Below are 25,855 nucleotides of genomic sequence, written 5' to 3' on the forward strand. Positions count from 1 at the left end.
GAATGATCTCCTTCTCTATCATTAATAAATCTATTGACTCAATATTGTGTTTTCCCCCTGTGTGTATTTTCATTATGGAGGCAATTAAATATGACAGCTGCTTAGCACACTACCTTCCTGCTCACCCCCAAACTGATTCCTTTTGATTTTAGGGTTGGGTAAGGCAGCCATTAAATGCCCTGACCTTTAGCCAATTGAAGCTGAGTATTGTCCAGGTAGGGACCTCAATCTATACTGTTTGTTGGGAGACTGACAAGCCACTTCCTTCTCACCAAAGTTGATATAAAGATTGTACCTCTCTCCCTGTCTCCTAGTTGGCCCACTTGGCCCAGATCCCCTCTTCCATTGGATACCTGATCCCACAAAAAAGCTCAGAACTTACCCATTTTGATACCTGTGATGGGTGACTAGCTCACATCTATCCTGTTCACCCCCTGATCTGATCCAATCCCATTAATAGTGGTGAGGAGGTTGGTGGGGTAGAGGCTGGAAGAGGTGTAGGAGTTCCTTACAGTCCCAGCAGGGTCCACTACTCTTGTTTGGTGCTACTGGGCCTGCAAAATCACTCTCAATGGTGGGGCTCCTTTTACTGAGGGGTAAATCAAATTCTGAGCTTGTTAAGGCCACCCAGAGTGCAGCATAACTACTGGACAGCCATTCTTCTAGAGAGGAGAAGGTTAGTGAAGTTGGAGGAGGGCAAGGAGTATATTCCCCCCACCCCCCCAAACCCCCATTAAAAAATCAGACCTATTACTCAAAAATTAAATCTTTGACCATGCAGTATTTTGCTCATTTCTCTTAAAATTGCCCTATGTGTAATTCTCAAAGCTTGTTTTATTAACAGTCCTGTGAGATGCCTCAGGATGTTTTATTCTGTTAAAAGGTTGTAATATAAACAGAAACTTTGTGTTTCAATTAACTGAATCCCATCATGCATTTCCCATATATAGATCTGAAACCTAATGAGTTCCTTGAGGTTCTCTGAAGTTTTATTTCCATTTGCCATGCTAAGATGTGTATTGAACACGTTTCCCAATAATCAACACAATTAGTTAGGAATGCCCCAGAGCTATTGAGATGTTCTTCAAAACATGCTTTGGGTTTAAAACAAATACTGTGAGAAAATGATGTCCTCCAGTGAAAATCAATGAATTTCTACTTTTCTTTCTCACTTCTTCATCCTGAATGAATCCAGTGCATTAGATTTTGTTTTTCTCTCTCTTGACAAGATTTGGTTGATATTTGTGTGGTGCTGTGGCAAATGGGCCTATACCAGGTATCGCATGGGAGCCCACACTTCAATTATTTCTCTCACTTGGGATGGTAAGGTCTGGTGGGCAAATTTCAGAATGATGAGGTTTGACATAACAGTCATCATTTAAAAAATAAAATAAATAAATGATTAATAAAAATGACCTTTAAAAATTACCAGCAGCAGATCATTGACTGTCTCTTTGCCTTTCTAGGTTAAAAAGCAGAGCTAGAGAGAGACAGGCTAAACCTCAAATCCTGATCAGCAAGGAGGGGGAGGAAAAATGGGCCTGAGCGAAGGAGTTGGAGTTTAACTAGAACAGACCTTGTTACATCTCTGGTGGAGCACTCTGCAAGTTGGCCTCGACACCATTCATATGAAGAGTTGGAAGTGAATTATCTTTCAATCTGGTTTCTTTGGTTCATTTTGGGAGAGAAAGGATTAGAAAAGAAAGGGTAGATATATGTCAGGTTCACTCTTAAGCCTCAGAATTCATACACTTCCTTCCTCTCCCTCTTCTGTTACAAGCTCACAGGACCATAGTTTTTATGGTATTGTATTTTATTAAACTTGCTGTAAGATGAATATTTGCAGTGAGCGGCTCAATAAAAGTGACATGACTGCAGTAAACCAGGAGGTACATTTGTAGAGTATTAAATTTCTATCCCAAACATCCTCCTTTTCATACAAAAACAAAAGAAGTGCAAGAATGATCACTTATACTGCAAATCACTCAAATTACCAGCTATACACACCACTGTTAGCAGTTTGATAGTCAGTGATATAGTCAGACGTATGCCTGACCGTGACCAAAATTCCTGGACTGCGTGTGGACTCTGCATTTGATGGAAGGTACCGAGAGCCTGAATTACAGCAGCCCTTTAACTTGACAAAGGACTGTGCTCCACATAATTTGAGACACAGTCAATTGCTTGAATGAAAATGCAGTGTATTCGCTGCACAGGCAGCTAACATATGTTACAGATGTAGGATTGACATATTGTTGTACTATACAGCAAGCTCTCCACCCCCTGGATTAATCTCTACTGACAAGTATGACAAGCAGCCTGGCTTTGTATGTGCATGGACCAGTAATATAATAAAGCGGTAATATGAGCCTTTAGGCTCTGATTGAAGCACCAATGTATTAAAAGGCACAGCACAGACCGGATGCTGTGAAATACATGTAGGTGCTGAGTGAGTGAGAGCTGGAATGCAAATAAGCAGATGTTTGGACCAAATCATGAGCTGGGTGCCTGTCCCTGTGCACAAAATACCTTTGCAGTTGCATTGCAATGCTAGACAAAAGTGAGGACTGCAGATGCTGGAAACCAGAGTTTAGATTAGAGTGGTGCTGAAAAAGCACAGCAGGTCAGGCAGCATCCGAGGAGCAGGAAAATCGACGTTTCAGGCAAAGGCCCTTCATCAGGAACAATGCCTGAAACATCGATTTTCCTGCTCCTCGGATGCTGCCTCCCCTTGCAATGCTAGATGCCAATGCCTCTCAAAGTACAAATTTAAAATTCAAATGAATGCATTTGAGATGCATGTGCTGGTGACCTGAAGCATACTCTGACACCATGATTCCAGGCATCTAAGATGTTGGCCTGGAGGAACAACCAACTAGCTAAAGTTGGCAGATACCTACTCGAACTTTCACATCAGGAATTGTTAACTTCTAATTTACTCACAATGAGTGATAGAATAGGCACCTGGATATTAATGTTCATGAACAATAATCCTATTTAATAATCATCTCACTGCTTCCTAGCAAGAATCTTGTCTCAATGTCCAGAACTCTGCTTGAAAATGCAACAAGGTGCTCCCAGCATCAAGAAAGACTTTGCCCAAATTCTCACACCATTCTCTCACAGCCCATGCCATTTGTGTCTCTATAAGATTCTGCCAATAATATTTAAATTATGCCAATTTCTTAACAGGACACACTCAGTTTGTCATTGGTTATTCATCTGGGTGATGATACTTCTTTGGGGAGTGCTGTTCTTGTGTCATGTCTTGTTGCCGTAGTAAATGTTGCACTATTTCCTTTGTTGAAGTGCTATGGATCTCTTGGAACTGGGGGTTGATATGTGGTCAGTGCAGATGGTGAGTTCACATCTTCCTAATCAGTTACATTGTCAGAATTTTGAAGTTTGGGATCACAGTTACCTAATACAAACAATTTCTAATAATCAATGATTGACTGCTTATGCTTGGGGAAACGAGTTATTTGAATTCTCAAATTACGCTGAAAATGCTAGAAGAAAATCAGTTTTTAAAAGAAATTTAATTTCCATCAGTCTACAGTTGTGCTTATGTGCCAGTAGTTATAACAGGTACATTGTTCACTCCTACCATGTAGGATTGAAGTTACAACTGCTCCACACAAGTATGAAATTAACACTTGGGCTGACTTTTATGGAGTATTGAAGGTTTGTACCCTGACTGGCTCCCCAGTGTTCAACTCTGGCAAGAGTTTTACTGTTTAGTCAAAATGAAGTTCAGCTTTCTGTCATTTCATCCAGATTTTGTCCCTCACAGCTGTTACGACGTCTGGCTTCAGCAGCACTATTGCCCTTGAAAGAGTAGTTTGGGGCCAGCAAGACATTAGTCATTGTAATGAATTACTTCTCCATCCATTCAGTAAGTGTATTTCTTCACTTAAAAATTATCCTGTATATATCGGCATGTAATTTGCTTGACTTTCTTACAAGTCCTTTGGTGAGTTCACTGCCATTTCTATCTTTGCATTTGATTGGGGATGCTGTGGTGTGTTGAATTTCCCATACATTTATGAATGAATGAATTCTTCATTCATGAACTAAGGGCCATTGTTGCCCATGACAATGTTAGGAATGCCATAATGGCTTGAGTATACTTTTAGGCATTCAACTATGTTGAAGGGAATTAGACAAATCCAGTCTGAGTAGGTTATAATAAGATGGTCTTTATTCAAGCTTGTACCAACGTGATGTGGGAGAGGCCTCAGAGTAAAGCTCCAAGACATCTGCCATTTACAATTCAAAACAACATATTTATACATTTTTGCATCACAATGGTTACATTCAATATTAGCAAAATTAAACTATATGTTTGTCATCAATTGCAAAAACAGGATTCAATTTAGTTTTTTGCGAAGTGCTGAATCTTTTGATTTCAACAGGACTTCCTTTTCAATGTTATCTTCAGGGCTTATCTGTCCCCACTATCTGCTCCTAGCATCCAAGCCTTCCCCTATAATTAATGCTTGCATGAATATCTTAGCTATATAATGGTCTCTGGACCCTAGGTAACTGCTGGCTATGTTGTATGATGCTAATGACCTGTGATCTAGGTGTACGACCACATTGTCCAACACAAATAACAGCTGCTCCTTCAGTTAACTGCGAAATGATCCTCTTGTGGATGTGCTGTTAAACTACCTGAAACACATTATTTCCTTATATGAATATATCTCAGCAAACTGATTACTTAAGCTATTTGCTGTCTCCCATACACCACACTCCAGAACATACAACATTATTCCAACCTTATACCCATCTCAGTGGAATACAGGAAGTCAGCTAGTCCAGCTCCCAGTAATTAGAATAGCAGCCCACAACAACAATACAATCAGATTCTACAAGTGAGATCTATCCCAGCTTTAACTATGGTCCGTCTTCGATGTCATGTGCTGTCAGAGGCTCTTTAGCTGGCTTAGCTTGGTATTCATTATAAGCAATACACTAGCTGATGTGGTCATTGATTTAATTAGAGTGGTGCTGGAAAAGCACAGCAGGTCAGGCAGCATCCGAGAAGCAGGAAAATTGACGTTTCGGGCAAAAGCCCTTCATCAGGAATGGAGGCAGGGAGCCTCCAGGGTGGAGAGATAAGTGGGGGAGAGGGGGGCTGGGGTGAAGGTAGCAAAGAGTAGAATAGGTGAATGGGGTGGGGATGGAGGTGGTAGGTCAGAGGGGAGGGTGCAGCGGATAGGTGGGAAGGGAGATTGGAAGGTAGGACAGGTCATGAGGACAGTGCTGAGCTGGAAGGTTGGAACTGGGGTAAGGTGGGAGGAGGGGAAATGAGGAAACTGGTGAAGTCCACATTGATGCCCTGGGGTTGAAGTGTTCCGAGGCAGAAGATGACGCGTTCTTCCTCCACACGTCGGGTAGTGAGGGAGCGGCAGTGAAGGAGGCCTAGGACCTGCATGTCCTCGGCAGAGTGGGAGGGGGAGTTGAAATGTTGGGCCACGGGGCGGTGGGGTTGATTGGTGCAGGTGTCCCGGAGATGTTCCCTAAAGCGCTCTGCGAGGAGGCGTCCAGTCTCCCCAATGATGAGAAGATCGCATCGGGAGCAATGGATAAAATAAATGACATTGGTGGATGTGCAGGTGAAACTTTGAAGAGTGTGGAATTCTCGTTTGGGGCCTTGGATGGAGGTGAGGGAGGAGGTGTGGGTGCAGGTTTTGCAATTCCTGCAGTGGCAGGGCAGGGTGCCAGGACAGGAGGGTGAGTTGTTGGGGGGGCATGGACCTGACCAGGTAGTCACAGAGGGACTGGTCTTTGTGGAAAGTAGAAAGGGGTGGGGATGGAAATATACCTCTGGTGGTGGGGTCCGTTTGGAAGTGGCGGAAATGTCGGCGGATGATGCAGTTTATGCGAAGGTTGGTAGGGTGGAAAGTGAGGACCAGGGGGATTCTGTCCTTGTTATGGTTGGAGGGGTGGGGCTTGCGGGAGGTGCGGGATGTGGATGAGATGCGTTGGAGGGCATCTTCAACCATGTGGGAAGGGAAATTGCGGTCTCTAAAGAAGGAGGCCATCTGGTGTGTTCTGTGGTGGAACTTGATCCTCCTGGGAGCAGATACGGTGGAGGCAGAGGAATTGGGAATACGGGATGACATTTTCGCAGGAGGTAGGTGGGAAAAGGTGTAATCCAAGTACCTGTGGGATTCAGTGGGTTTGTAAAACATTGATTTCATTGCTCATTGTTGGCCAGTAGACACATCACTTTCCTTCCCCTGATTCAACTCAATTCCTTCATGGTTTGCTTGGATGCATTTCAATGTCTCGCTTCTCACTCCTTAGGGATGATGACTCTATTTTCTTTGTACAATATGACATCTTGGGCTGTCAATTATTTTCTGTATGCCCAAAATACACTTGTTAACACAGCGGTGTCTTGATGCTTTCAGGTCATCCTTTCATTACTGTGTCCTGCTACACTTGATTCAGTGCATCTTGTTGGAGAGTTTGTTTGATTTGAAAAAGGTATCTTTCTGTTATATTCAGTGTCTCTGCTGGGGTGATGATATACAGAGTATAAATGTTGCTTCATATTGGATCTGCAAGATTTCTCACACTATCACAACAGCCTCTACCTTTTTCATAGTTAGTGCAGCTCTCAACAACTTGTCAGTAACATACATGCTTTCCTTGCTAGTATGTCACACCCAGATGCTACCTCTTTAATCAAAGTAACATTATTTATGGATACTTTAGAGAAGATAACAGCAGCTTGAGAAAAAAGGTTTGAAGTGTCTTGCGGTCAGAATCCTCTCACTGTCACTTCAAAGTGGGTACTGATGAAACATTTTCATAAGCAAAGCCCTCTTTCTCTGAACAGAGCATTGATCTCCTTCCCTAGATACCCTGGATACAAATGTGACCAGTGCTACACTCAGACTGCTCCAAGTCCTGCTTTGTAGGCATCATACTGCAAGGTGACATCACTATTTAAGATATACTATTTCAGCACTGATACTGCCGCCCCTAGCCGCTTGACTTTTGTGAATGCTATTTCTTGCTGTATGCTCAATACCACTGCACCTCTTTGGCAGTGAGATGGCATGATAGTTCACACTCAAGAATTTTTCTAAATAGTTGATTAATCCAATAAATTAATGCATTGCTTTTATATCTAGGAGAAAGTGAGGACTGCAGATGCTGGCGATCAGAGTTGAGAGTGTGGTTCTGGAAAAGCAGAGTCGGTCAGGCAACATCCAAGGAGCAGGAGAATTGATGTTTCTATTTAAGCACTTAGTCACCACATTGCTGCTACAGCTCTCAATATATTGTGATCTGGGTGAATAAGTTTTGCTGTCGTGACCTATGCACTTCACTTTGGGCATTGTAATTCACACTTTCTTCTTGTTCAGCTTCAGGTTTATCTGGTGAACTCTATTGAGCAGTCACAATGGATTTTATTTGTGGTCAGCAACACCTTCCTCCATTGTCTCTCCACATCCATAAACTAGCAGTTCATCCACCATAGTTTCCACCCTTGGAAGAGCATTAACTATCTCATGTTCTGTGTATTGATATTCTTCATGCACAACCATCTGTATCTTTCAAAAGATCTTGTACTTTTTTAGGATATGTTCCATGATCAATGGTTTAATGACTGTGCCAAGTTGCAAATCTCCTTCAGCATTGAGAGTTACCTGTCCAAGTTTTAGACTAAGTCCAGATGAGTGGCTTTTGCTTGCTGCCTATGATCTGGAACTCTAGATCATTGTTCTCTTATGCATTGACTCTCAAATTAGATAGCATCAACCTTACCTTTGAGGAATTCATTTTCTAATTCACATTTTGTGCTACTTTGTACATGTCTGTGAAGGTCACGATGATGCATGGTACATCAGTCTCTATCTGACATTTATGTCGATCTGATGTTCTCATCCTGCAGTTATCATTCCAACAGTCATAAACAATTTATCATCAATTGACCTGATTGAACCAACCTGTTATTTGGTGTACAGTGATTCATCAGAATCTTTCGTTGATGGCTCTCCCAGACATGCTTTCTTTTCCTTTATATTCTGCAGCATTTGTATTGGTGTTTGTGATCTTTCTGCCCTTTCAGCCTGGAATGTCTATTAGCATTATACAAGGCCTGGTCTGTTCTGCCATAAATATGCTGAAGCTGCTGACATATAACCTCTGTACTTCTCTCAGTAGATATGTTCTCATTGCAGATCTCTTATGCTTGATACAATCCTGTCTTTAATTAAATGACCTTTTTGTTGTGTCACAGGATCCTGCAAGCTGTGATAATGATCATATATATTGATCAATTAACTTTCTTTCAACATGTGTCTTAATATTGAACACTTATCATTCATAAGCTACATTCAGTTGAGGTTCAAAGCATACCTGCAAGCATTCAAAATTTCAGCTATCCTTTTCTTTTTGACTTTTGGAGTGAAATAAGTTCACATATATTTTCTAACATGTTCTTTCCACCAAACAGTGATACAGGTGTAACAACACCTAGCTATTCTGGTCACAGAGTCATACAGCATGGAAACAGACCCTTCGGTTCAACCAGTCCATGCCGACCATGTTCCCATAAGATCATAAGACATAGGAGTAGAAGTAAGGCCATTTGGCCCATCGAGTCCACTCTGCCATTCAATCATGGCTGATAGATATTTCAACACCACTTACCCGCACTCTCCCCCTGTCCCTTAATTCCTTGCGAGATTAAGAATTTATCAATCTCTGCCTTGAAGACATTTAACATCCCGGCCTCCACAGCGCTCTGGTTCAATGAATTCCACAGGCCCACCACTTCCCAAACCAAACTAGTCCCACTTTGGCCCATATCCGTCCAAACCTTTTCTATTCATGTACTGATCCAAATGTCTTTTAAATGCTGTAACTGTACCTGCATCCATCACTTCCCCTGGCAGTTCATTCCACATATAAACCAGTCTCAATGTAAAAAAGGTTGCCTCATGTCCTTTTTAAATTTTCCTCCTCTCACCTTAGAAATATGCCCGCAACCCCCGCTCCCTCCACACCACCCCCCCTAGTTTTGAACTCTCCCATCCTGCAGAAAAGACCCTTGCGAGTCACCTTATGTATGCTCCTCATGATTTTATAAACTTCCATAAAGGTAACTTTTCAACTTCCTACATTCTAATGAAAAAGGTTCCTGCCAATCCATATAATCATACTCTCCATTCCCCGCAATATCCTGCTAAATATTTTCTGAACCCTCTCCAAATCTGTCCAAATTTTGTAATTCTGCTAAAATGAATAGAAAAACTGCCAGTTCTACTTCATAACTTGTTTTGTCTCACCTTGTGCAAGGTGAGGAAAGTATGCAGCCATTGTGTCTTATCCAGTGCTTTCAGCTATGGTCTGCGTTTTCCTTTTTTGTGGCTCCATGTGACTTTCAGCAGCTTTCTGTAGGTCTGAACATTCCAGTGTCCCTCTTTTTGGGTTCCTCTGTTCTGAAGAAGTGTCACAGGACCTGGAACTTTAATTCTGATTCGTCCCCAGTGATGTTGCCAGACCTGCTAAGATTTCCAAGCAATTTCTGTTTTCATTCCTGTTTTAGTAATTATGCTTCTATACAGCTTTTCAACACAAATTTCAGCTCCATTCTAACATCATGCCGCAGGCTCACAGGACAACATGGACCATTTTGGCACTGACCTAGGCACCAGAAATAACAACAGCAATCTCCGACCTAAAATTGTCCCTACCAAGGTCTGGGGGCCAATGTTAAAATTTGGATAGCTGTTCACATAAATTAGTTAAGCAACAGCCTGACATAATCATACTCATGGAATCATACTTTGCAATGTTTCTGAAAAAACCATCACTATCCTTGAGCATTTCCTGTCCCATTGGGAGGGCAGAACCAGCATAGGTGGTGGTACAGTGGTGTACAGTCAGGAAGGAGTTGCCCTCGGAGTCCTGAACATTGCCTTTGGACCCTATGAAATTTCGCGCCATCACATAAAACATGAGCAAGGAAACCTCCTGCTTATTACCACACACTGCCTCACTCAGCTTCCATGATGAACACTACTTGGAGAATAAACTGAAGGGCAAGGGCACAAAATGCACCACGAGTGGCTCAGCAGAGCCACTACTGAGGGAGCTGGTCAATTTCTAAAGGAAATGGCTACTAGACTGTGTCTTCTGCAGGTTGTGATAGAACTAATAAAAGGGTAAAACATACTTAACCTTATCCTCACCAATATGCGTGCTACACTTACATTTGTCAATGACAGTATTGGTAAAAGTGAGTGTTGCATAATCCTGTGGGGACACAAGAAGCTTGACATGACAGGAGAGGCAATGACCTGGTAGTATTATTGCAGGACTGTTTATCAAGAGACCCAGATGATGCTCCGACGACTCGGTTTGAATTCTGCCATGGCAGATGGTGAATTTGAATTTAGTTTAAAAAACCTGGAATTAAGAGTCAAATGATGAGCATGATTCCATTGTTGATTGTCATAAAAATCCATCTGGGTCACTAATATCTTTTGGGGAAGGAAACTGCCATCCTTACCTAGTCTGACCTAAATGTGACTCCAGACCCACAGCAACACGATTCACTCTTAACTGCCCTCTGGGTAATTAGAAATGGGCAATTACAGCTCGCCAGGCCAACAATGCCCTCATCCTGTGAACGAATTAATTAAAAAAAGAAATAAAGAAAGCATCACTCTGGATAAATCAGAAGCTTGATTGGCACCTAATCCACAATGTTCACTCTATCACTGATGATTAGTGAGGCATGATTAAAATGTTTGCTGATGACACTGAAATAGGCAGTATCATGGACTGTGAGGAAGGTCCTTAGAAATTGCAGCAGGGCCCTGATCAGCTGGGGAAGTGAGCTGAGAAATGGCAAATAGAGTTTAATATAGATAAGTGTGAGATTTTGCATTTTGGAAAGTCAAATCAAGGTAAGAGTTTCATGGTGAATGGTAGGGCCTTAAGGAGTGTAGTGGAATAGAGGGATCTTGGAGTTCAGATTCACAGTTCTCTGAAAGTGGAGTCACAGGTAGGCAGGATATTGAATGAGGCTTTTGGCACACTGGCCATCATCAGTCAGGGCATTGGGAAATTATGTTGCAGTTATACAGAACATTGTTGAGACCGCACTTGGAGTATTATGTTCAGTTTCGGTCACCTTGTTATAGGAAGAATGTTATTATAGAAAGAGTGCAAAAGAAATTTACAAGGATGTTGCCCAGACTCAATGGTCTGAGTTATATGGAGAGGTTGGACAAGTTAGGGCTTTTTTCTTTGGAGCATAGGAGACTGAAGGGGGATCTCATAGAGGTATATAAGGTCATTAGAGGCATGGATAGGGTGAATGCACTCAGTCTTTTTCCCCATAGTTGGGGAATCGAAGACGAGAGGGCAGAGGTGGCACATATGGAATGAGCTGCCAGCTGAAGTGGTTGAGGCAGGTACATTAACAATATTTATTTGTCATTTGGACAAATACATGGACAGGAAAGGATTAGAAGGATGTGAGCCAAGTGCAGGGAAATGGTTTTAGTGTGAATGGACATTTTGGCCAGCATGGACCAGTTTGGGCCAAAGGGCCTGTGTCAATGCTGTAGGACTCTATGATGTGTGCTACCTACAATAAAAATTGCTGGAAAAGCTCAGCAGGTCTGGCAGCATCTTCGGAGAGAAATTAGAGTTAATGTTTCGGGTCAAGTGACCCTTCTTCAGAACAGTTCTTAGGAAGCGTCACTCGATCTGACACGGTAACTCTGATTTCTCTCCACAGATGCTGCCAGATCTGCTGAGCTTTCCAGCAATTTCTGTTTTTGTTAATGATTTACAGCATCCACAGATCTTTTGGTTTTATTTATATACCATCTACAAGTTGCACTGCGTCAAGACTCCTTAGACAGCACCTGTCACACACAAGACCACCACAAGAGCAGACAAGAGCAGAAGATCCATGGGATCACTATCACTTGAAAATTTCCCTCCCAAGCCACTCACTATTAGATTAGATTAGATTCCCTACAGTGTGGAAACAGGCCCTTTGGCCCAACCAGTCCACATCGACCCTCCGAAGAGTAACCCACACCTCTCTGACTAATGCACCTATCACTATGGGCAATTTAGCATGGCCAATCCACCCCAACTTGCACATCTTTGGACTGTGGGAGGAAACTGGAGCACTCAGAGGAAACCCACGCAGACACGGGGAGAATGTGCAAACTCCACACAGACAGTCTGCCCGAGGCTGGAATTGAACCTGGGACCGTGGTGCTGTGAAGCGGCAGTGCTAACCACTGAGCCACCGTGCCACCCCTTTGTAGCCTGGAAGTGTATTGCCATTCCTTCAGCAGGTCAAAATCCCAGAATTCTCTCCCTAATAGCACACTAGCACTAAACAGATTACAGTGGTGCAAGAAGGCAGCTCAGTACTCCTCTCTATGCCACTGATGCCCACATCCCATGAATGAACTTTAAAAATACCATATTAGAACAAACAAAATGCAAAACTGGCCTATGTTTCCTAAAGTATATTGTTTTTATGATGACATCTGTAAATATCATTGCCTTCATTCCTTGATCGATTAAAAAGATGAAATTGTACCACTATTCCAGAATTTATTCACAATCTGGAAGTCTTTGAAGATAGATCTATCTTAATTCTTTTTGCTGACAATATGCCTTTTCTTATTTAACTAACTGATAATGGATATTCCATCAAACCTGGATGGATGGTCCAAGAAGTTCCTGGCATTATTGGTAAGGCCAGTATTCATTGCCCATCCCAAATTGGCCTTGAACTGAGAAGAACACAGCACATGCTGGAGAAACTCGGCAGGTCTGGCAGCATCTGATGAGTGAGAAACTCCAATAAAATGACTCTTCTTTGGAAGTTTTTGACTTTGAACTGAATGGCTTGCTCAGCTGTGTGACAGGATGGTTAAGAATCAACCCACAAGTCACAATGTAGGCCAAATTGGTTAAGGATGGCAGATCGTTCCCTAAAAAGCACAAGTAAACCAGTGGTTACTATTGTTCAGGAGCAAAGTGAGGACTGCAGATGCTGGAGATCAGAGTCCAGAGTGTGGTGCTGGTAAAGCACAACCAGTCAGGCAGCATCCGAGGAGCAGGAGGATTGATGTTTCAAGCATAAGCTCTTCATCAGGAATTGTCCTGCTCCTCGGATGCTGCCTGACTGGCTGTGTTTTTCCAACACCACATGCTCGACGGTTACCATTATTAAGACTATCTACCACCTCTCAAAACCACCTGATGGAGGAGCAGCATTCCAAAAGCTAGTGCTTCCAAATAAACCTGTTGGACTATTACCTGGTGTTGTGTGATTTTTAACTTTGTCCAGTTTTATTATTAATTGTGTTTAAACTTCCAGAAGTTGCTGTGGTGGAGTTTGAATTTGTGTCCCCAAAGAATTAGCCTCTGAATTATTAGTCCAATAACGACTACTGCATCGCCTTCACCTTTAAGCATCCTTTTAATGCCATAGTTATGAGGTTGATCTATGCTGATACTAGTCTCATTTGAATAAGTATGTTTAATGCATTATGGTTCACTTTGCTGGAATTTTACAGTAATCTAAAACATGGCTTCAGGAGCTAATAACACTGTTTTCTTCAAATGTCTTTGAATAGACAACACATTCTTGAATGTCAACACAGAAATGATGATTGAAAGTCTATTTTCCATACAACATGCATTCAGGCTCAGAACTAGAAACCATAGTTTTCAAGTTATAGCAGGTTAGAGCGTAACTTGGATTAATCTAATCTTTGGAATATAGCAAATAATAGTGGTCTAAGTGAACAGGCAAATAAACATTAACTTGGACTTTGACATTTCAAATTAAGTTTCTTTCTATGAAACTTTTAATTTTTCAAGAAAATTGTTGCTAAACAACTCTGTATTTTCGCATTTTTGACAAAATCGGGCAAATGCAGGTCAAGTGTAGCACAGACGTTTTGCAAATAACCAGAGCAAAGCACTCTCAACGTTCACTCTAAGGTCCTCTTTTAAAATTAAGAATTTAATTTTACCTGTACAACCAAGTGGAAATTTAAGTTTATGTTATGATATTGCAACATATTGGACCTTCCGTCCATCAGAAAGTCAGGAGTGGGGATGTTCACCAACGACTGTGCAATTTTCAGCACTATCCGTGACTCCTCAGCTACTAAAGCAGTCTAGTTCAAACACAACAAGACCTGAACGATATCCAGGCTTGGGCCAACAAGTGGCAAGTAAAATGCACACCACTTAAATGCCAGCAATGATCATCTCCAATAAGACACAATCAACCATCACTGAATCCCCCACTGATATCCTGGGAGTTAACATTGATGAGTAACTGAACTGGACCTACTATACAGATAGCCGGTCAGGCAGCATCCAAGGAGCAAGAGAATTGACGTTTCTGGCATTAGCCCTTCATTAGGATTCCTAATGAAGGCTTATACCCGAAACGTCGATTCTCCTCCTTCCCAGATGCTGCCTGATCGGCTGTACTTTTCCAGCATCACACTCTTCGACTCTGATCTCCAGCATCTGCAGTCCTCACTTTCTCCTACTATACAAATAGAGTGGCTACAAAAACACATCAAAGGCTAGGAATATTGCAGCAAGTAACTCGCCTGACTCCCCAAAAGCTGACCACCATCTATAAGGCACAAGTCAGGAATGTAATAGAATACTCTCCACTTGCTTAGATGACTGCAGTTCCAACTACAGTCAAGAAGTTTGACATCATCCAGATCAAGGCAGCCCATTTGATTGGCATCACATCCACAAGCATCCATTCTCTTGACCACCAACGCTCAGTAGCAGCAGTGTGCACTATCTACAAGATGCACTGCATAAATTCACCAAAAGTCCTTAGATGGCACCTTCCAAACTTACGACCACTTCCATCTTGAAATAGAAGGGTAGCAGATACACAGAAAACCACCACCTGAAAGTTCCCCTCCAATCCACTCACCAACCTGACTTCGAAATATATACTACTGTTCCTTCACTGTCGCTGGGTCAAAATCCTGGAATTGTCTTCCTTATGGCATTATCGGTCAACCTACAGCTTGTGGACTGCAGTGCTTCAAGAAGGCAGCTCACCACCAACAAGGGCAACTAGGAACGGATGATAAAGTCCTGGCCAGCCAGCAATGCCAACGTCCAACGAGTGAATTAAAAATAATTACGTATAGCATGTAACAAGATGCATTTAACTGGAATTGAAAAGATGTTTCTTGTGGGAGAGACTAGAACCAGGGGATATAGTTTAAAAATAAGAAGTCTTCCATTAAAGATGGAAATGAGGATTCTTTTTTAGAGAGGGCCCTGAGCTTTTGGAACTCCTTTCTTCAGCATCAGTGGAGGCAGGGTTGTTGAATATTCTTAAAGCAGAGGTCAATAGATTCTTGATAAATAAGGGAGTCAATAGTTATCATGTGGAGCAGAAGTGGGAATGTGGAGTTCAGGCCATAGTCACAACCATAGATTCACAGAATGGCAGAGCAGGCTCAAGGTGCCAAATCGCCTGTTTCACTCTTATGGTTTCTATGTTTGTATTATGAACCTCTGATCACCAGGGCAGGATGTGCTACAAGCCTTGGCCTGCATCTGGCTTCTTACTGTGGGCTGAATCCAGCCACTTTTTCAATTCACTTGTCATCCAACCTGCATTATAGACATCACTGAAGCAACAAGGTTAGCTTAACTTCATAGTCAAAACAATTTTTGCTATACTGTTACATTCTATAAAAGGCAAATAAACTACTAACCTTTGGTCCCTGTTGAGTTCTCTTCACAATAAAATAAAGTCTACTTGTCCAGGACTTACTGTCTAAGGACATAAACTATGAAATTGTAATACTCTTGCAAATATTTTTAATGGCCCAATAATGATTGGAACTATACCTGAAGAATAAAGAATAGAAAGTCTTATTCCATAATTTATAAAAAGTGTGAAAATAAATCTAGAAGTGATAGACCAGTTAGTCTTTAATTGGGAGGATGCTCAAGAGACTTATATTGTATGATACAAATGTTTATCTAAGGATACCATCTGCAGTCGAGATAGATTTAGAAGCAATTCGGCATGGCTCATTAATCTTCTTAAAATTTGAGCAGCTGAACTAGTGGACAAGGGTGTAATTTCCTTTGGTTTTCAGAAAGCGTTTAATAACATCTCACACCTGAAATATCTGAAAATGCTTGAGGCTCATGGAATCAATCAGCTCACAAAATGAGGCCATGATGATGCAAGACTTTGGATTCAAAGCAACAAGAAGTGGTTTACAGATCTGAATTCTGCTGGTTAAAGAGACATAATGTCAAAGGTGTTTTGATAACTTTGCACTCAGGTCAGACAGAAAATGTTAAATTTCGAATAGAGCAACAATTTGTACTGCATGAGAAAAGGGTACTGATTGGTTGGTATGACGGAACTATTTGGTTAAAACGTAGACGTGGAGAATACACCAATTGTTCTTCATCCTTTTGTTTAATTCAAAAGGTGTTAAGTCTGGACAGATATGAAAAAATATTTTACATTCATTTATGGGATGTGAGCAATGTAGACTTGGCCAGCATCCGTTGCCCATCCCGAGTTGCCCATGAGAAGGTGGTGATGGTGATGAACTGCCTTCTTGAATTGCTGCACTCATTGGGAGTTTAGAACACTCACAGTGCTATTTAGGAATGAGTTTCAGGATTTTAACGCCGAATGCATGGTGATATGGTGAGCATTGTAAGATGGTGAGCGGCTTTGAGCATGCATTGTAGATAGCGATGTTCCAATGTATCTGCATATACGCAGCTTCTGGCATGCATAACCAAAGTACATGGTGAGTCTAACTAATAGACTTGGTGATTAGTGTAATTCTCAGCACACTAAAGATTGTTCTGCAAGTGCTGACATTTGGCATCCTTATATCAGTTCTGAAAGTAAGAGATATGCCTGTCATGTAAAAATAAATAATTGAGGTATTTACACAAAGTGTAGTGGGAAGCAGGCTTGCAGCTTACAATATAGGAATACACAACATTACTCCACTAAATTTACAGAAGTAAGCAAGTTGATGGTATTTTGCCCCAACTCCATCTACACTATTTCCCTTGTTGGTTTTACATTTTTTACCAAATACTTTTCATCATAATTATACAATTAGTCTCTAGAATTTGAGGAACTTAATTGAAGACTGAGGCTTACAAGAATAAATCCAGGAACAAGGAACTTCAATTAAGAGGATAAATTGAAGAAATTGGGATTGTGCTCGTTGGAGAGACAGGACCTCGACACGGTCCTGTTCCCCTTAGTCCAAGAACTCCCCACCTATGTTCGGGACACCAGCCACGCCCTCCACCTCCTCCATGATTTTCGCTTCCCTGGCCCCCAACGCCTTATCTTCACCATGGACATCCAGTCCATCCCCCATCACGAAGGCCTCAAAGCCCTCCGCTTCTTCCTTTCCCGCCGAACCAACCAGTACCCTTCCAATGACACCCTCCTTCGACTGACTGAACTGGTCCTCTCTCTGAACAATCCTCCCACTTCCTCCAAACCAAAGGAGTAGCCATGGGCACCCGCATGGGCCCCAGCTATGCCTGCCTCTTCGTCGGATATGTGGAACAGTCCATCTTCCGCAGCTACACTGGCACCACCCCACCTTTTCCTCCGCTACATCGATGACTGTATCGGCGCTACCTCGTGCTCCCACGAGGAGGTTGAACAGTTCATCCACTTTACTAACACTTTCCAGCCCGACATCAAATTTACCTGGACCGTCTCAGACTCCTCCCTCCCCTTCCTAGACCTCTCCATTTCTCTCTTGGGCATTTACTATCAATCGACCGACTCCCACAGCCACCTAGATTACACCTCCTCCCACCCTCCCCCCTGTAAAAACGCCATCCCATATTCCCAATTCCTTCGCCTCCGCTGCATCTGCTCCCAAGAGGACCAATTCCAATACCGTACAACCCAGATGGCCTCCTTCTTCAAATACCGCAATTTCCCCTCAGAAGTGGTTGACGATGCTCTCCACCGCATCTCCTCCACTTCCCGCTTCTCCGCCCTTGAACCAAGCCCCTCCAATCACCACCAGGACAGAACCCCACTGATCCTCACCTACCATCCCACCAACCTCCAGATACATCGTATCATCCTTCATCATTTCTGCCACCTCCAAACAGACCCCACCACCAAGAATATATTTCCCTCCCCTCCCGTATCAGCATTCCGGAAAGACCACTCCCTCCGCAACTCCCTCGTCAGGTCCACACCCCCACCAACCCAACCTCCACTCCCGGCACCTTCTCCTGCAACCGCAAGAAATGCAAAACTTGCGCCCACACCTCCCCCCCTCACTTCCCTCCAAGGCCCCAAGGGATCCTTCCATATCCGTCACAAATTCACCTGCACCTCCACACACATCATTTACTGCATCAGCTGCACCCGATGTGGTCTCCTCTATATTGGGGAGACAGACCGCCTACTTGCGGAACTTTTCAGAGAACACCTCTGGGACACCTGCACCAACCAACCCAACTGCCCCATGGCTGAACACTTTAACTCCCCCTCCCACTCTGCCAAGGACATGCAGGTCCTTGGCCTCCTCCATCGCCAGACCATGGCAACACGACGCCTAGAGGAAGAGCGCCTCATCTTCCGCCTCGGAACCCTCCAACCACAAGGGATGAATGCAGATTTCTCCAGCTTCCTCATTTCCCCTCCCCCTACCTTATCTCAGTCCCAACCCTCGGACTCAGCACCGCCTTCTTGACCTGCAATCTTCTTCCCGACCTCTCCGCCATCACCCCCTCTCCGGCCTATCACCCTCACCTTAACCTCCTTCCACCTATTGCATTCCCAGCGCCCCTCCTCCAAGTCCCTCCCCCCACCTTTTATCTTAGTTTGCTCGGCACACCCTCCTCATTCCTGAAGAAGGGTTTATACCCGAAACATCAATTCTCCTGCTCCTTGGATGCTGCCTGACCTGTTGCGCTTTTCCAGCAACACATTTTTCAGCTCGTTGGAGAGAAGGCTAGGAGAAGATCTGATCAAAGTTTTCAAAATCATGATCAGGTTAAATAGATAAGGAGAAATTGTTCACATTTATAAAAGAAACAAGAGCTACAGGGCATAGCTTTAAAGTGATCTGTGACAGAAGCAAGGGTAAAGAAAAACATCTTCGTTTGGTGCATTGCTTGCCTGGAATTGTGTTGGAGGCAGGTTCAATGGAGGTATTCAAGAGGACATTGGATGATTATTTGGATAGAAATAATGTGTAAGGGTATGAAAAGCAGATTGGCACAAGGTAATCATTTGAGACAGTGTAGGTACAATCAGCTGAAATGTTGTGGTTCTTCTCACAAACTTTGAATCAGCTGAAATGCCTCCTTCTAGCCTTAACATTTGTGATTCTTTGAAGACAATGCAATTGATTTTCTTGACTGCAATCTATGAGGATGAGTGAAATAGAATATGCAAGTAACATGAACATAGAAAAATTATATGTGTAATCTGTCTCATGAGGTGACTAAGCCTCAACACTCCACAATGGTAACTTTTTTTGGATGGAGTTAGGAAAGGGAAAAACGCTAGCCCATTCCAGAACAGATAAGTATAAGAAATGAGTGCAAATCCTAGAAATCAATCAAAGCAAAGCAATCTGAAACCATTTTTAAAAATCCAATTCTCCACCTACCAGGGTCAACTCTAGGCAATCCCAATGAGCAAAGTCCAGAATATCAGGTCTGGATATTGACTCGATATTATATGGGAGTATTTCTGTTCAATGAACGTGGGCTTCTCCCATCACAATGTAGGTGAGATTCCCCCAAGGTACTTCAAAGACAAAAATCAAGGCATGAGATGATGTTACCTGAAATAGATACAAAGAATACAGAAAATAGTCAACAGGCCAGGAAGTAAACATAGAAAATGCGGCAGAAACTCAGTTGGCCTGGCAGCATTTGTGGAGAGAGAAAAACAGAGTTAACATTTCAAATCTGATATGACTTCTTTAGATTTTTTATTACCAGAAGGTCAAAAAGCATTTATGAAGAGAGAAAGCGAGTTAATTGTAATATGACAAAAGGTTGTCGACCTGAAATATTAACTCTGTTTCTCTGTGCATACGCTTCCTGACCTAATTTAGGACTAATTAGATAACATTTTCAAAGAGGCAGCACAGGCTGGTTGATTTGAGTGAATTACTACTTTGCAGCAAGTTTCTGTGAATCTAAATGAAGCAAATTAACACAAACGGCTGCAGATATGATATAAATGCAGAAAGTGCCATGAAAGGTCAGCAGGTCTGGTAGCATCTGTGGAAAGAAAAGTAGAGTTAATACTTCAGTCCAATGTTTTAATTCCATTTCAGCTCTGTTTTTCTTTCTAGACCTGCTGAGTTTTCCTAGCACTTTATAGTTTTGTATTAAAGGATCAAATGCAAAAAAAACGTTGTGTTGGAATAATTCTCCTTTTCTTTCTTGCAAACATTAGCAAAGAGGGTCAGAATTTTTATACCCCTTTGACAGATCATGGCCATCAAGCATCTATCTATTTTAATCTATTTCCATTTCTTGGCCTGTAGTCTTGTATACTACGATGTTTCAGCTGTTCATCCACATTGTTCTTAAATGTCTTGAGGATTCCTGCCTCTACCACTCTTTCAGGCAATGAGTTACATATCCACACTACCTTCAAGGTTTAAAAGAAAACTTCCTCAAATCCCCTTTGTCTGTCCTGCTTCTTACTTTAAAACATGGTTATTAATCCTTCTACGATGAAGAAATATTTCTCCCGATCATTACCACTCATAACAAAACCCTTGGGGCTGGTTCACGAAAAATAAAAAGAAAACGTGTTTTTCCTATAAGATTGATTTCTTAACGTGGCTATCGATTATATTCATTGACAGAAAAAAGGATTAGCGTTCCAGCTGGGGAAAAAGGTGAGCGCGAGGCGGGGGAGGGTGTCAGGCTTTCAACGAAAAGCCACGAGAAACAAAATGGCGCCCAGCGGCAACGCGCGGCCAACGGCTGTCAGTTAAATTCGGAAGGCGGGAAAGGCGGAGAGCAGGGCTGTTTTGCGGCAACCCACCAATCACGAGGCCGCAATGGCTTGAAGCCCCGCCCCCTCCTGCGGCAAGGACAACGGACGGAGCAGGGCGAGACACCCACCCGCAGAGTCACGTGAGCGGCTAACTGTGGATCCTTCCATTTGCCAGTTGGCATCAACTCCCTTCCTCATAACCCCTGCAGCACCATTAGCTACTGGTGACCACTGAAATTGGACAGGGTGGTTTAACTGGGCATCCAGTGCAGGCAACAATCGCCACACCAAACCGCCTTTTCTGTAGAGAACAAAACAAAGCTGCCAAGATCCCAGCCTGTCTCAAATCCTCCAGCAGTTTTACAAAATAGAAAATAACACAATGAATGTACTAAAGCTTCACCGCCCGGTAGGTATCTTTCTCTCATTTTGGCAACCTGTTTTATAACAAACATAAAGTTTTTCTTCACGTAGAGTTATAGAGATGTACAGCACAGAAACAGACCCTTTGGTCCAACTTGTCCATGCCAACTCTAAGATAGTCTTTCGAAGGTTGATTGAAGCTTTTCAACCCAAAATTTGTTCGTTTTGTTTGGGGTTGGGGACTGTTATGTGACTTTCTCACTTTTTTTTATTCCATCTTCGGTTTCAGTTGGGCTCACTTCCTTACCAGCATCTCTATTCAATGCCTTTGTGTAAGCTAATGGATTTGTGGCTTCCCCTTAATGCTTCTCACCCTCCAAAGGGTAAAACCAGAGGAAAGCAAACAGCCATACTTGGAAATGAACATACCAGGCCTCCATTTTGAGGCAGTCAAAGATGGGTTGGATCAGTATATGGCATTTGCAAGTGTTTACAGAATTTTTATTGCAGGCGGGCTCGGTCAGTTTTGAAGTATTGGTGGTATCAATGTGGTTTGCTTGTGACCAGTTCCATGCACAGTAAGATCCCACCCCAAAAACAGCACCCCACCAAGCTTGTTTTGATGGCATGAAATCATTTGCATGAGCAGGAAAGTGCATAGCTGAAAATAAATTGCACAAGAACCCGGTGAGGGAAGTGAGGTCAATTTTATACTGTGGTTGTTATGATTTGGATCATGCTGCCAGAATGGATGGTGGCAGATATTGTAATCTGTTCCAGAAGGGAATTGGATTAATATTTGAAAAGAAAAACCATTTGCTTTGGGACATTTGATGCGATGGGGAATGGCCAGGGAGAATGGGATTAGTTGTATAGTTAGTTATTCAGTGAGAGACAAAGAAACTGCAGATGCTGGAATCCAAAATAGACAGGCAGGAGGCTGGGAGAACACAGGAAGCCAGACAGCATCAGGAGGTTGATGTTTCGGGTGTAACCCTTCTTTCAGGGCTGGGGATAGGTGTGGGGGAGCTGCAGATAAAGGGGTTGGCGGGGGCAGAGTGGTGAAGTGGGGACAGCTGAAGACAGGTAGAGGGTACCGTCTGGTTGGTCAGTGATAGGAATGAATCTGATTGGCGGCAGGGAACAGTGGAAGGGATGGGGAGGGGCTGGGAAGGGAGTAGGGGGATGGGGAGGAAGGGTTATTTGAAATTGGAGAAGTCAATGTTGAGTCCTCCAGGTTGTAGCCTGCCCAGGTGCAAGATGAGGTGTTGTTCCTCCAGTTTGCACTGTGTGGTTCGTTGTGACAATGGAGGAGGCCAAGGATGGTCATGTTGGAAAGGGAGTGGTTAGGGGAATTGAAATGGGTGGTGACTGGGAGGTCTGGTTGGCCTCTGCACGCCCCGCTGCGATGCTTGGTGAACCATTCCCTAAGTTTATGTTCAGTCTCCCCTAGACAGAGACTACTGAAATGTCTTTCCAAGTTTGCCTCTTCATTGATGTATTGGCTTTTCTGTCTGTGAAAAAGATGCTTAGGACTGGTTTGAGCAACTTTTTCAACAATTTAGCTAATTAATGTTGTGTGGAACCAGTCATAGATAAGATAGGGTGTCAATAGATGTTGTCCATTTTTTGTTATGAATCAAATGAGTCAAAGGATAAAATAAAACTGGAGCAGAGCAGCTGTGAGAGAGAGTGGGTGCTACTGAAAAGAATGGATTTGTTGGACAGATGCATTCTGTTTCATTGTTGTAATTTCTGTGTATAACATAAGTGGAAATGAGAATGTGCTTCTTTGAGGAATCCCGGGTGAGCCCTGAGAACAGTTTAATTACTGTGTTAAATAATGCTGACCATACAGTATTTTAGTTTTGTTGGCTTGATGAGATGAGACCAAAAACATCAAAATTTAAAACCTCAGTGGTGAAAACTGGATCCTTTGCCTGATCTATGAGCAAGACATGGCATATTTTAACATATTTTAACAGATTGATGAAAGGTGGCTGAATAAGGTTGCTTCATGAATCATAATTTTGTTTTTAATTTCTGTTCATGTAGAGAACATTTGAAGAGAAGCGTAAGATTTGTTTATTTCACACATTAGTCATTTTACAACCACCGACTAAAATTGCCATTTCGTGTTGAGTCATTACCATTTCTTTTGTCTCTCTATGACGATAGTCTTGAGCTAAACTCAGGTCTCAAAGATCAAGTGCTATTTTCTAATACGTTATACATACACATTTCCTGAAGGTGATTTCCTATTTTTGTGCAGATCTAAAGATATCTCATAATCACTTAATTTTATTCCCTTCATAATTTTGAGTTAGAAAAGCATTTCATCACCTAGGACCCTCCAGGGACAATTTTTGTTGCTTAGACCATAGCTAATCTTTCTCTCTCTCATGGGTGATATTTCATTTGGCAGATCTGTCTTGGCAGCTGGAACCTTTATTCCTTTGCCAAAGTATACTTACTTCTTGGCTCGAAGTCCTACTTTTACTCAGTCATGAACAAATTCTGGACAATACAAATTTAGTATGGAGAAAGATTGTTGAACTTGGCATTGTAAACAGCACCCAGTCAATTTGGTTCACCAAAATTCTTCAGGGAAGGCAAACTGCTCAGCTTACCTGGCCGAGCCTACATGTGACTCCAGGCCCACAACAATGTGGTTGACTCTTAGATGCCCTCTGGGAAATTAGAGATGAGCAATAAATATTGGCCTAGCCAGTGATGCCCACACTCTCCAAATGAATAAAAAAGTTAGCATAAGAATGCAAAATATTTTTTAAAAAAGAAGCGCAATGAAAAGACATGCAAGAAAATGGGAATAGAATAGCTAGATGGTTGTTTTTGACCAGTGCATCTGGAATGGGTTGAAGGGTCTTTTTCTGTACTGTAGGTCTCTGTCATTCTATGACTTTATGAAGTGGATTACTCTCACTAGGAGTGGATGGATTATACCCCAGGCTGTTAAAGGGAGCATGGGGAAATGGATGCTCTGATGATTTTCTTATCTACATTAGATACAGGTGATTATTAGAGAATTGGAGTTCTGCAAATGCTATGCCATTATTCAAGAAGGGTGCGAGGGCTAGGCTAAATAATAGACTGTCAGTCTGACCTCAGCAGTAGAAAAATTACTGGAATCAATATTCAGATGGGATTAACTGTTAGTTGGAGAGGTGTGGATTAATCAAGGATAAAATGGTTTTCTGAAGAGAACATTGTATCTTACGGACTAAAATGAATTTTTTGAGGAAGTAAAAGGACAATTGATGAGGGTGGATTTTGCGAAAGGTAAGCGGTTTCCAATGGTGATCCACATGGCCCAGCTGCGGGTCCCTTGCTATTTGTGTTATGCATGAATGGTTTAGATGTTTATTCAGGTGGTAAGATTGGAAAATTGGCAGATGAAACAAAAAATGATCATGTAGTTAATAAGGAAGGAGATGGCTATTGACTGTAGGAAGGTATCAATGGTCTGGTTCAGTGGGTGAAAAAAATAGCAAATGGAATTCAATCCGAAGAAGTGCTAGGTTATGCATTTGTGGAGAACAAATGAAACAAGTCAGTAAACCATAAATGAGAGGGTATTGGGTAGAGGAAGTGACAGAACTTGAAGTGCATGATCACAGGTCCCTTAAAATGGCAGATAAGTGGTAAAGAAAGTAAATAGAATGCTATCCTTCATTGGGAGAAAGTGAGGACTGCAGATGCTGGAGATGAGTCAGGAGTGTGGTGCTGGGAAAGTACAACAGGTCAGGCAGAATCGACGTTTGGGCATAAGCCCTTTCTGTATTGGCTGAAGTTGTCATGAAGATCTTTTTTGTCAGTCCTGATGAAGAGCTTATGCCTGAAACATTGATTCTCCTGCTTCGTGGATGCTGCCAGACCTGCTATTGCAGGTCTCTGGGAGTCTGTCTCTGTTGCACAGAAGGAAAGGAGGAAAAGGAGGGGAGAGTGTTAGTCATTGGGGAGTCAATAATTAGAGAGTCAGATAGAAGGTTTGTTGGGAACGATCAAGACTCGTGGTTCGTGTGTTGCCTCCCAGGTGCTAGCGTCCTTGATGTTTCAGATCATGTCTTTGGGGTCCTGAAGGGAGAGGGTGACCACCCCCAAGTCATGGTCCATGTAGGTACCAACGACATAGGTAGAAAGAAGGATAGGGATGTAAGGCAGGATTTCAGGGAGCTAGGGTGGAAGTTGAGAGCTAAAACAAGCAGACGTGTTATCTCTGGTTTGCTACTTGTGCCACGTGACAGCGAGGCAAGGAATAGGGAGAGATATCAGCTGAACACATGGCTGCAGGGATGGTGCAAGAGGGAGGGTTTCAGGTGCTTGAATAATTGGGGCTCATTCTGGGCAAGGTGGGTCTTGTACAAACAGGACAGTCTTCACTTGAACCAGAGGGGTACTAATGTC

At 42.6% G+C, this 25,855-nt stretch overlaps 1 protein-coding gene across 1 annotated transcript in view; it reads left to right on the forward strand.

The window, feature by feature from the left end:
* The first annotated feature begins 12,986 nt into the window (after positions 1–12,986).
* The window catches only part of LOC122552043 (galectin-7-like), a 33,440-nt gene continuing 20,571 nt past the window's right edge, over positions 12,987–25,855 (forward strand). The window contains exons 1-3 of the mRNA XM_087988575.1: positions 12,987–13,047; positions 20,934–21,207; positions 23,486–23,504. Coding sequence (XP_087844701.1) covers positions 12,987–13,047; positions 20,934–21,207; positions 23,486–23,504 — 354 coding nt within the window. The remainder of the gene's footprint in view (positions 13,048–20,933; positions 21,208–23,485; positions 23,505–25,855) is intronic.

Source organism: Chiloscyllium plagiosum, unplaced genomic scaffold, assembly GCF_037043375.1.
Source record: "Chiloscyllium plagiosum isolate Xiang-an unplaced genomic scaffold, Cpla_swu_hap1 HiC_scaffold_7, whole genome shotgun sequence".
NCBI lineage: Eukaryota > Metazoa > Chordata > Chondrichthyes > Orectolobiformes > Hemiscylliidae > Chiloscyllium > Chiloscyllium plagiosum.